The sequence below is a fragment of the Trichosurus vulpecula genome, chromosome 7 (genome assembly GCF_011100635.1).
Source record: "Trichosurus vulpecula isolate mTriVul1 chromosome 7, mTriVul1.pri, whole genome shotgun sequence".
Taxonomy (NCBI): Eukaryota; Metazoa; Chordata; class Mammalia; order Diprotodontia; family Phalangeridae; genus Trichosurus; species Trichosurus vulpecula.
The window spans coordinates 258,327,178-258,339,547 of record NC_050579.1 but is presented as its reverse complement, the minus strand read 5'-3'; the positions used below and the strand labels follow the sequence as shown (position 1 = coordinate 258,339,547).

Below are 12,370 nucleotides of genomic sequence, written 5' to 3'. Positions count from 1 at the left end.
GAGTGAAATATCCTTTCCTGCTTTGAACCAGACAGGTCCATGGATGGGGACCTCCTCCAGAGAGAGTTCAGTATTGGAAGCCAGCAGAGAAAGCCAGGCAGCTGGGGCTAGACCCTGCCATATGGCTCTGAGAGCAATATCTGCCTGATGGTTGCTCTGTGAGGGTACCAGTAATGAGTCCTGATGGACATTTCCCAAGGAAGATAGAGAACAAATGCAGCGAATGCAGACAGAAAACACCAAAAGCCTTAAAAAAAGCCTGATTAAAACACAAAGATTAGTATGCAATCTGCAGTTCAGGGCTAGTGGGGTCAGTGGACACATCTGGATTTCAGCCCATGTGGAAGGGATGCAATACCTTTTATTGGGGAGAGAGAAAGGTGCTTAGGGAATGAAGTGTCAGGACTTTTGCTTCTTTTCAGGTCACAAAAGAAGGGTGTTTGATGATGAGCAGTATAGGAAGAAGCACACAAACACTAGAAAATGTTGCTAATGAGCACCTAATCTCAGGTGGGATACAGTCATTGGGAGGTGTTGCCCATTCAAAGCAGGAGGATGGATGACATGTCAGAGTCTTGTTAGAAATGGGCCAGGGCACCAGGTGGGAAGGAGTCAATTAATTTACATAGCTGACGATATTGATTAATCTCCAAAGCCTATATGAATAAAGGGCAATGATGACATGTAAACCTACATCCAGAGTGAAATTTTTTTTAAAAAAAAAAACACCAGTGGATTTGGACTGAGAACTTCAGACCTCAGGTTTTCCAGCAGATCTTAAGATAACATCTCAACAATCTTTTTATTCATTTAGAATTAATCCTAAGTCTATTTTGCTGTGCCTTGTACCAGGAACAAAGGACAAGAGGACATGTAGCTCATAATCTACATTAGAAGATAACTTATGGAAGAAAGGAAAAGGAACAAAGCGATGCAGTGAAGAAGATTTGCTATTTTTAAAATCCCATGTCATGGATCACATGTACCCTGGTCTTTATAGCATAATCAGCTCACCTTGCCATGCTAAAAGGAAAGAGGGAAAGAATGGACAACTGAAGCCCACAAGATAAGCCAACAACTTACTAGCAACCAGCATACCAACATCCTCCCTTCCTCCACTTTGACAACAGTTGCTAACGAATAACAAAAACAAATGAATCCAGCTCTTCTTACCCTGGTTACTCTGCTCTAAATTCAGAAAGGAAGACAACAGGAAGAGTGAAGGAGCAATGCAATGAGGTAAATAACCTAAAACAAGGTCAGAACACCAGGATTCTAGTCCTGGTTCTAGCTGTGTGACCCTGGGCATCTGTCCTCCCCCTCCCTGGTCTCAGTTTTCTTCTACGCAAAATGAGGGGATTGGTCTGCATGAACTCTAAGCTCCCTTCCAGCTCTAACATCCTAGGCTTTCATGACCTACTTAACCACATTCTTACTGCCTCTTTTCCGTAGCTGACAAGGAAAGCCCAGGTCAAGACAGATGGTTTCCATAACCTGTATGTGTAATATGTGTGTATATATGAACAGAGAGTGGGGAGAGGGGAGGTCTGAAAATGGACTGGGGGAGGAGAAGAAACCAGGAAAACATAGCCTTTGTAACAGCAGAGTGAATTCTGACTAGACTAAATCTGGCTCTTAGCCCTTCTACTGTTTTCTTGAAGGAGCATACATTTGATAGTACAATTCCCACCTCCCTCCTCTAGCTTTGTACTTATAGCTGTGCAACAAGTTTGGGTGTGGTTTTCATCATTTGTCAACTTTGCATTTAAAACATGAATCTTTTATCTAATATCACAGCAAGTCTTTTGTGCAACTGTGTCATGGCAAGTTCTCAAAGGTCCACCTAGCTAGTCTCAGGGAATCTATCGCAGAACAAATACCAATCTCTATATCAGAATTAGAAATATTGGTAGATAACATTTACATACCTGGGGAGAAGAAAATCCATCTATCAAGCTCTGCCTGATATTTGAAATGGGGAAGGGAAGGAATTGACTGGTTTATTTTCTACCCTATTTGTTCCTGTGACTGTGTATAACTGTTAGTATGTGTCTGTATATACACACACATTTTTAACCAGATCTGTAAATTAATTGGTGTAAGGAGTTCCCAGGGGAAATTTCCTCTACTGATGAAGATTAGCCTCTTTGCTGAGAAGTTAACTGACCTGCCAAGGGTCCCACAGCCAGGTGTGTGTCAGAAGCAATACTTGAACCCACATCTTACTGACTCTTGGGCCATCTCTCTATCCACTATGCCAAAATGCCTCTGATTTCAATATTATTTTTTTTCCAAATTTGTTGTATTTTGTAAAATAGCCTTTTCCCAGACCTCAGCCCACAAGAGGATACTTGGACCCAAAGGGACAAAAGATCTCAGTGGTTCCCTTGGCATAATAAGTATAACCCCTGGACCAAATTCCCTTTGGTGCACTCCACAAGTTACTTTAGTAACTGTGAGCCACTCAGGGGATAGGATTGCCACTCTTTTCATAGAATTAATCAATTAATATTTATTGACTATCTACTATGTGCCAAGTAGGATGCTGTAGAATATCTACTTAGCACTTAGGATACTGAAAGAAGGAGCTTCTGTTACTTAACCTGGAATCATGGAATTGCAGAGGCCAAAGGTCATCATCATCATCACCATCACTGGCAGGTGGCCCAGTGAAAAAATAGGGACACTGGATTTGGAGTAAGAGAACTTGAGATCACACTTGTACTCTGCTACTTAGTACCTATCACAAGCCCCTTAATCTCTCTGGGCCTCAGAGGTATACCCTGGAAAGTGATTAAACAACATCGTCTGGAAGATCTCCTTCAGCTCTAAATCCTATAATGCATATGACAAATATTTATATAGCACTTTAAAAGTTTACACAGTGCTTTCCTCACAATAAAACTGTGAGGTAAGATATTATAAGTTATTACCTCCATTTTTATGTATAAGGAAATTGAGATTCATGGAAGTTGTGACTTCCCCAGGCTCACAAAGGTTATACGTGTAAGAGCTGGAGTTCAAACTTAGGTCATGTGACTTCAAATCCAGTATTCTTTCCACAGCAACACATTGCTTCCCTCTCATTTTATAGAGGAGAAACATCACACAACTAGTAAATGTCAGAGGCAAGATTTGAACCCAGAGCCTGCCTTCTTTTCACGAGTACTTAACTACCTTTAAAGTCCCTCAAATTCATCAATTATAGAATAAGGAGTTTGGGATAGATGGCCCCTGAAGTCTCTTCCAGGTCCATATCTGCGATCCTATGAGAAGTGAGATGACTTGTCCATGGTACTAATTCCTCTGCTGGTTTAGAATAGCCATATTCTGTCCCAGAGAAGATAGCCTTTCCTACAGAATAGGATAAAGGGGTGGCCAAGTACTATTCATCGCAGTGCCTAACACACAGTTGTCTCACAAGAAGACATTTTTTTCAACTAAGTTGGATCCACATTCATAAAGTGAGATTGGCTTTAGATGATCTATTTTCTACTTCTGATGTTCTTTTGGTCAACGAATTCAAATATTTTCAAGGTAGATGTGAAAAGATGGGTGTTTTCTGATTTCAGTATCTCCAGCGATCCATATTTCATCCATACTCCTGACATGTGCCCTGATGCTACACTCTATGGACCTCCAAAAACCATACCCTAGGGGCTCTTACTCTTCGGGTCAAGGTAGGAGTGACTGAGCATAAACCCATATGGCCCATTCTATCCAGACAGTCCGAGTCATATTAAGACAAATCAATAATACTTCTTGGAAGGTATCACAGGACTACTGGATCATAGCTGGAGAGCATGTCAACAGACTCTCCTATGGCTCCACTCAACATCCCTGTAACTTCTCAAACCCCAGCCACCATTCTCCTATATATGTTGTCTTATCCACTAGAATTTAAGCTTCTTGAGGGCAGGGTCTGTCTCACTTTTGTATCTGATATATAATAAGGACTTAATTAGTGATTTTCATTTCATTACACAATACAAGGAGCACTGGGCTGTTTGTCCTAGACAACTTGAACCTTAACAGTTTTGTCCAGTAGGCAAGCAATCCCAACCCATTATAGCCTTCACTATAAAGACCTAGAAGTCAACCCAAAGTCTAAAAACTAAAAACTAAGAAGGCACTAAACAAAGATGCAACAGCCAGTCCAAGTGCTAAAGTTATGACCTAGTTCCTTAAAGAGATTCTGACAAAGACAAAGCAAAGATCTGCCTTCTTATCCTTTCAGAATCTGTTTTGAAATAGACCTCCAAGGACATATTGTCAAACCATACCTGAACAAGAATCCCTTCAACATCGTATCTGACAAGTGGTCAAGCAGCTCCTTCATGAAACCTTGAGTTGGCACAGGGACCCCTGATCTTTCCACTTTGGGATAAACTGCTAGGAAGTTTTTCCTTACCTCAAGCCTAGACTAAATGTAACTGCCTCTTCACAACTTTCACCCAGTTCTGAATCAAAGGAAAAAGGCAATTTCCTCATCCATGTGATATTCCCTCAAAAAATTTGAAAAGAGCCATCACATCCCCCTAAATATTTTCTTCTTTAGGCTAAATACTCCCAGCTCTTTAACCAATCCTCATCTAGCATGAACTCAAGATCTGTTACGATCTTGATTACTTTCAAGGAATCAGAATAGGAGATGGGGTAATAAGATGATCTCTTTTTGCAAACAATATGAAGATACACTTGGAAAATCCCAAAGATGCAACTAAAAAGTTGAAACAATTAATGATTTTAGCAAAGTAGCATTCCTATATATCACAAACAAAACTCTGTAAGAAGAGATAGTAAAAGATACCCCATTTAAAAATAACAGTAGAAAACACTTGGGAACACACCTGCACAAACAAACCCAGGAACTATATAAACAAAATTATAAAAAAAACTTTTCATACAAATAAAATCAGATTTAAATAATATTAATTGTGCGTGGGTAGGTAGGGCCAATATAATAAAAATGACAATTTTGTTTTTTTATAAAAATGACAATTTTACCCAAATGAATTTATATTTTCAACACTATCTCAATTAATTTGCTCTCAAGTTTATCAATGTTCTTCCTAAAATTTGATGCCCCGAATTGAGCACAATATTCCAGGCAGAGTTTGACCAGAACATAATATGATGGGACACTTTGCCTCTCTTAACACAACCTAAATTTGCAGTCACTTTTAATGGCTTCCATATCACATTCTTGGCTTATGTGGAGCTTGCAGTTCACTAAAATCCTCCATCTTTTTCAGATGAATGGCTGCATAGCCACATGTCCCTCACTGTATATCTATGAGGTTGATGTTTAATCCAAGTTTAAAGCTTTGTATTTATCTTTACTGAATTTTATCGTCTTAGATTTAGCTCAATATTCTAGCCTGTCAAGATCTTTTTGAATCCTGATTCTCTCAATCCAGTGTGCTAGTTATCCCTCCCAAATCTGTGTCATTTGCAAATTTCGTAAAGCCTGATATGTACTTTTATCTAATAATAACAATTAATAAAATAACTCATTAATAAAATGACTAATAAAAATAACAAACTATACAGGACCCAGATTCCTCTGGCACTCCAGGCATTAATGACTACTGAGTCATTAATGACTATTCTTTGGGTATGACCATTCAACCAGTTTCAAATTTACCTTAACTGTCCTATTCTGTCTTTTCCATAAGAACAGCATGAGAGATTTTGTCAAATGCTTAGCTTACATCTGGGTAAACTCCACTCACAGCATTCATTCTTCTACCTCAGAGGACATGGTATCAGTTATAGATGTCACAAAATACTTTGTAACTCTCTGACGTAGTACATAATAGTTCATAATCTTGTTTGTGTCTTATCCCCTTAACTAGAATATAAACTCCACGAAGGCAAGAACCCTATTTTATTTGAACTCTATCTCCTCCACTGGCTAGCACTGTCTTTACATGTAGTAGGCGTTTAATGTTTATTGACTAAATGAGAAGCGGTGTGTTCGTGCGAGGAACTACTCTTCAAATCATCAGAAGTCGAAAACAACAAAAGCAACAAAAACTCTATCAGGCTAGATAAGCCCAGTCTGTGTCCTCTAACTAGTTCCAATCCCTCATTTGGGAGCAATAACAGCAGGCCAGTGGATTTAAAAGCCTAGCCCTGGGTGGCAAAAGTTAAGTTAAAACACCCACAGTTTAACCAAGAGAGTCATAAAACCGTTTATATTCATAGGCTATAAATTTCTTCCCTCAAGAGAATTCCTGGGGCCTAGGCTGCTTGACAGTTCCCTGCTCAACTTGAGTTTTTCTTCTTTGCATTAGAGGCAGATCCACAGATAATAATTAGCATACCGTAGTGAAGGATGAAATTGTAGAAGTGAGGTCAAATCAGGAACTGGCTGTGGTGGCTGATTAGTGATGAATCAGCACATGCTCTCTCAAAGAGAACCTGAGATGTGGGGCAGGAGCTGCCAGCTTTCAGGGAACATGACAACTGCCACAACATGCTTCCTGGAGAATATTGATTTTACTTTCACAAGACATTGGCTCCTGATTAGATGCATTTACTCAGCTGTGTTAAACCACAGACATGAAGGGGGCATGGGAGTGACTGAAAGAATCAAGTCTTACAGAAACGGCCTGCTCAATGAGATGGAACGGGAGCCTTTTGTAAGGTGATCACATTCGACTCAGAGAATGCCTCTACCCATCACAGATGGTTTGGTAAGATGATAAATTAATATTGTTATCAATGGGGACATGGCTTAAACGGTTAAATGGCAACTCCTTCAATGCTCACTCTAAAAAAAAAAAAAAAGAACAGGCCCCTGGTCCCCCAAAGTCCATAAAGAAGATGAATGGAAAACAAAACCTTCTATCTTTCGACAGATTCCAAGACGAGTATCATTCACAAACCATTCTGCAGAAAAATAGGGGAAATTCATCTCATCTGACTTTGTATGGGACAACAGCCTATGCCAACAATGGACCCTTCCCCATGCTGTGAAATTGCCCTGAATAGCTGGTGAGTGCAGCCTCCTGTTCACTGGCTGAGTTTGTTACATCTCTTTTGTATGTACTAGCCCTGCCAACCCCCGTTTGGTTATAAACTAAGGTGCTGAGGACAGGGGAAGGGGAGGGCAGAAAACAAATGTGTTTCTATGAAACTCTCAAATGGGGAACTGCATAATCATGTCTGCAATCTAGTGGTCTTTATCCACAGTTAACGGTCCAAGATGTTTCGGGTCCACTTTTACCACTTCTCTAAACGGACAGGGGTCCTGGTCCAACTAGCCTATAGCCACATGGCTCCAGCAATTTATGGGTGGGCTCACCCCCTGCAGGGGCCTCCTTGTCCTTGGGAACTCAGGAGGTAACAAGAGGCCTCAATGGCCATTCCCAAACACTACCAGGTCAACTTTCCAATCAAGAAACTAGTACTGGTTTCCTTGATTTTTTTTCCTTCTAATACCTCTGAAACAAAATGGAAGTCCTCAAATGGATTTAGAGGAGGTCATCTGGCTCTCGTGTAGTGAGTCTCATATCTGGAGACATGTTTTAGCCCTCTCAGGCAAAGCTTTCAGAAGCAAATGCCCTTTCCCATCAGACCAGTGATCTGAGACCACGATGTACTTCTCTCAAAACCTATACACCCCCACCTCCCCACCCCCATACATTCTCCTCTGTGATATATTCCATGTGATAGGATCATAGATTTAGAGCTGGAAGGAACCTTAGAGGCCATTGAGTTTAGCCCCCTCATTTTAAAAAAGGAAAGTGAACCCCAGAGAGGCTAGTGACTTGCTCTGGATCATACATATAGTAAATATTCAAGGCAGGATTTGAACTCAGATCTTCCTGACTCCAAGTCTAATGCCCTACTGCCTCTCATAAAAATTCACGGCCTGTGTATATAACTTGACTTTTGGATTTAGACCCAAAAACTGCCATGGAGAGATGTGATATCTGTCCTTCCTGAGAAGGTACTACCTTGCTCCCACCCCTCACTCCAATCTGAATTTCCGATGTTTATGGGATTTTAAGAGATCTCAATTTCTATTTTTGGCACAAATGTGTGAAGGGGAAAGAAGATGGGGTGAGAAAGAGGGCAGGAAGAAATTTATTTCTGCCTGCAAAAAAGCAACAAATTAGAAAGATGAATTACAGTCTCAAGAGACTGTTCTTACCATTTCTATCACCCACCCTATTTTCTTCATCTAGGTACAGCATTGAGGGGGTACAATACTCCCCTTCCCTGACAGCCCTCCAGAAAAGGGAGTGAAGGTGCAGGCTGCAGGCAGCTGGCTGAGTTCAGAAAAGGGCTTTTCAACAACTTTTTCAGCTGACACACATTAATACTAATAGGTTACTTTATAAATCACGAAAAAGTCCCTGCATTGCTGACTGATAGGAAATGGGGGGGGGCGTGGAAGGGTAGCTTGTGAGGATTTGCTGAGTTTGTGGAGTGCCACATACACAGGGAGAAAACCAAGGAATGACCTGAAGTATAGAATAACTTGTTCTAGATGACTCCCTCCCTAACTGATCCCTCAGGAAAGTCTAGTTATTTCAGTTCTCCCTTTCACCACTTAGGGTACTCATACCAAGAACCAAATTAGTTAGTATGGTTAGCTAAAGTCATTCACGGAATCAAGAGGAAGCAGAACTGGTCACGTAAGGTGCACAGGCATGACTTGGTATGAAAGAACAAGAGACACCAAAAGTAAAGTTATTGTTGCAACAGCTTTCAGTGTGAACTAAAAGAAACCAGGGTTTAACCAGCAAAGGACATGCATGCTGTCCTCAGCATCTTTAGTCTGTATGAAGGAAAGAGTGGGGAAGCTAGAGCACATAGGGTGGAGACCGGCTACTCTGGCCCGGTGGGAGCTTGTGTGTGAGCAGGCTGCATGTAAGAGTGAGTCCTCAGTCTGGCTTACCTGTCTAGTGTGCACTAGGCTCTCCTCAGCAAGGGGAAGCCATCCTTTATGCATACCACCATTGTGGTCACACAAGGGAATTCCTGGTTGGAAATTCCACTTGAGAGAACAGAAAGATTCTAGGTATCTACATGCCCTAAATAAGGGGGTCAAGTCTAGAAATAGCCTTGGCTCAGGAACAGTAGGGATTATTCTGCACCAATAGAATTCCTCCAATGACCAAAACCCAGACACCTCTCCATGCCAACCATGGATGTGCTTGAAGTAAGCACGTGGATATGGTTCTAACATGGATGTGGGTTCCCTACATGACTGTATGAAATGGTGCAGCGGAAAGTGCACCGAGCAGGGAGTCAGGAGAAGTAGGTTCTAGTTCTGACTGCCACTTGTTGTATGACCTTGGGCAGGTCACTTAATCTTACTGGAGTTAGACTAAATATTCTCTTAAGGTCTATTAAACCTCTAACATTCCATGAGAGGCAGGAGGTGGAATCCAGAGCACCTGGATTCCAATTCTGGTTCTATTTACTAGCATGTACAAGCTGCTTAGTCTCTCTCTGGGCCTCAGTTTCCTTGTCTGTAAAATGATGAGTTTACCAGATGATTTCTGATGAACTGATGATATTACATATTGCCCCACGATTCCATAAAGCCTGTGGCTATTTTCTCCCCTGGCCACAGCCTGGCTCCCCAAGTAGTGAGGCATCCTCTTTATGAAGTCCCTCCCACTGCCCATACTTAGAGCCAGAAGCCTCGCTCTGATTCCTGCTGTTTCTCTGTGTGCGTCTCCTTTAAATAAATGAATGAATAAATAAACAAATAAGCCTTCTTGGGGACACTTCCGTTCCTTCACTAAGAACTAGGAGGATCTAGTTTGTGGATTTCTCCAAATGTTAATAGAAAAGGAACCCTCCCTGCACCTCATGTGCTAGTTTCATCAAATCCTCTGAGTCATTCCTTCTTGCTTCATTTTCATTGAAGGGAGAAAAAATAAACATCAGAAAGTTAATCCATTCGTGCTTGCTTCACTGAACCAAAATAGATTCTCTCGTCTCCCTTTAATTTTTTGTCCCTAGAAGCAAAGATATTTGCAGATGGATTACATGTTCCTTCTATGACCCTGCCCCTTAAACCTGGGGATCTCTATACAGTGTTCACATGCAGGGACCTCTGAAGTATGTCTGCGTGTATTTGGCTTTGTCCCTGACACTAAGCCTGATGAATATGACCCCTTTCTCCTGGTATGTGGCACACCTGTGCAAAGGAGAGGAAAGAAGAGTGAGGTTTTAGATTGGGATCTGAAAGCTATGCACCTACAAAAAATGTATTAAACCTTTCTTTCTTCTCCTTTGAGACTTTCCCCACTGCCCTTCTTTGTTTCTGCTTAACTTGGCCACACTGCCCAAAATAACCAGTGTGAAGTCCAAAAGCAAGTAAGAGAACGGGAAGGAGGCAGAAAAAGCTGGAGGGAGGGAGGAGGAGGAGGAGGATGAGGGAGAGGTCGAGAGGGAAAAAGAGAGGAGGAGGGAAGAGGGGAAGAAGAAGGAGGGACAGAGGGAGGGGGAGAGGGAGACAGAAGGCCAGGAGGAGGGGGAGAAGAAGGGGAATGGGAGGGAAGAGAAAGAGATGAAACAGATGAAGGAAAGAGGGAAGAGAGCCCAATGATTACTCAGATTTTAGCGGTCCTACCCCACTCACCCTTGCAGGCCTTTCTGTGAGTGATGGGTTTGTTCATATCTCGGTAGTAGCCTTCTTTGCAGTAGTGGCAGTGGCGCCCAGCAGTGTTGTGCCGACAGTTGAGGCAGACACCCCCGCTCTTGCGCCCGGACAGCTTATAGAGCTCCATGTTGAAGCGGCAGCGGCGGGCATGCAGGTTGCAGTTACAGGCTGCAGGAGAAGCAGAGGGAGAAAGAGTCAGTTTGGAAGGCAGCAGGGGGACGTGGGGGCTGGAATGGACCTACCCCTTTTCTTTTCTCCCCTTCGGATCAGACCTTCTACTGTGAGGAAATACTCGTTCTTACCTAGGCCACATCAGTAAATATTAACTGAACCTCTACTGTATGGAGGGGCCCTTGGCCAGGTGTTGGAGATACCAAATGACAGTCAAATTTCCTAGAGAAGCTTATGGTACATGTGTCATTGAACTGGAACTGCTCAAGGCTTTCTTGTAGGTACTACACACAAGACTACACAGCAGAAACAGCTCCCCACCCCTGGCCAATTCCACTGCATATCTATGAACTGAGAAGAGTAACAAAGATATTGATATATTACTACTGGCAGATCTGAACATTGCATTGGTCCTAGTACCCACAAAATGTGAAAATAACCAGAGGAAGGCCTCTATCACATCTGATAAATATTCTGTACAGAGTTTTATGGAACACTATGGACAAGAAGCACAAGATTGTTTATGATCCGAACCCAGAATGATGACATCAAACATCCATCAAAGAAGTGATGATGATGATAACAGCTCACATTTATACAGCGCTGTAAAGTTCACAAAATACTCTCCTACAATAACACTGTAAGGCAGGGAGCACAGAGACATATATACAGCATAGAATTACATTGTCTATATACATACACATTTCCCATATGTATGTGTGTGTTATGCTTGGACATGTGTGCACACATGTATATCATATATATGCTTCAGACCTATGATTTCATTGGTATAGGGAGGTCCCAGGTGAGGAAGCTCCCTCTGCCAATGCTGATAGATACCTCCTCTTCAGCTTTTGGCTTTAGTCAGTTGCCTAGTAGCACAGAGAGGCTGATTTGTCCAAAAGCACAAAGCCAGTATATGTCAGAAGTGGCATCTGAATCCAGGTCCTCTTGACTCAGAACTGAGCTCTCAACATAACCTCTCGTATTGTCACTCCCATCGAAGAGGTGGGAAAACTGAGGCTTATGGTCACAAAACTAGTAATTATGTGACCAGGAGTTCTCTTTCTTCTATGCCACACTGCCTGGACCAGAAACATAAGGGGGAAGAGGGAGGAAACAAGCACTTACTAAGTGTTTACTATTTGCCAGACATTGTAAACAAGAGCTTTACAAATATTGTCTCATTTGACACATAAGACCCTGTCCCTTCCTTGGAGGAGTTCCAATAGGAAAGATGAGACATACACACAACTAAGTATATGATACAAAGAAATGTGATGAATGTTGTATGGACGGTGGCTTTTAAGTAGCACTTAGAAACAAGGGTTTTCCACTTACTAGAGGTTTTCATGTAAAGGCTATTGGGGGTGAAGTAGAGGAGATTCTTATTCATTACAGGTTGGGCTAAATGGCCTCTGAGGTCCCATTCAACTCTGAGATTCTGTGAAGGAAGCAAGTCCCCTGGCCCCTGACCCCTCTCCTGGGAGCCCAACCTCATGCTTCCCCAGCCCCAAAGCTAGAAGAGGCTGGTATTTCTTTGCCATATGTACCTCAGATCAACAA

At 42.0% G+C, this 12,370-nt stretch overlaps 1 protein-coding gene across 1 annotated transcript in view; it reads right to left on the bottom strand.

The window, feature by feature from the left end:
• NTN1 (netrin 1) overlaps positions 1 to 12,370 on the bottom strand; it is a 379,996-nt gene that overhangs the window by 145,242 nt on the left and 222,384 nt on the right. Inside the window, exon 3 of the mRNA XM_036767632.1 lies at positions 10,613 to 10,801. Within this exon, the coding sequence (XP_036623527.1) occupies positions 10,613 to 10,801 (189 nt within the window). The remainder of the gene's footprint in view (positions 1 to 10,612; positions 10,802 to 12,370) is intronic.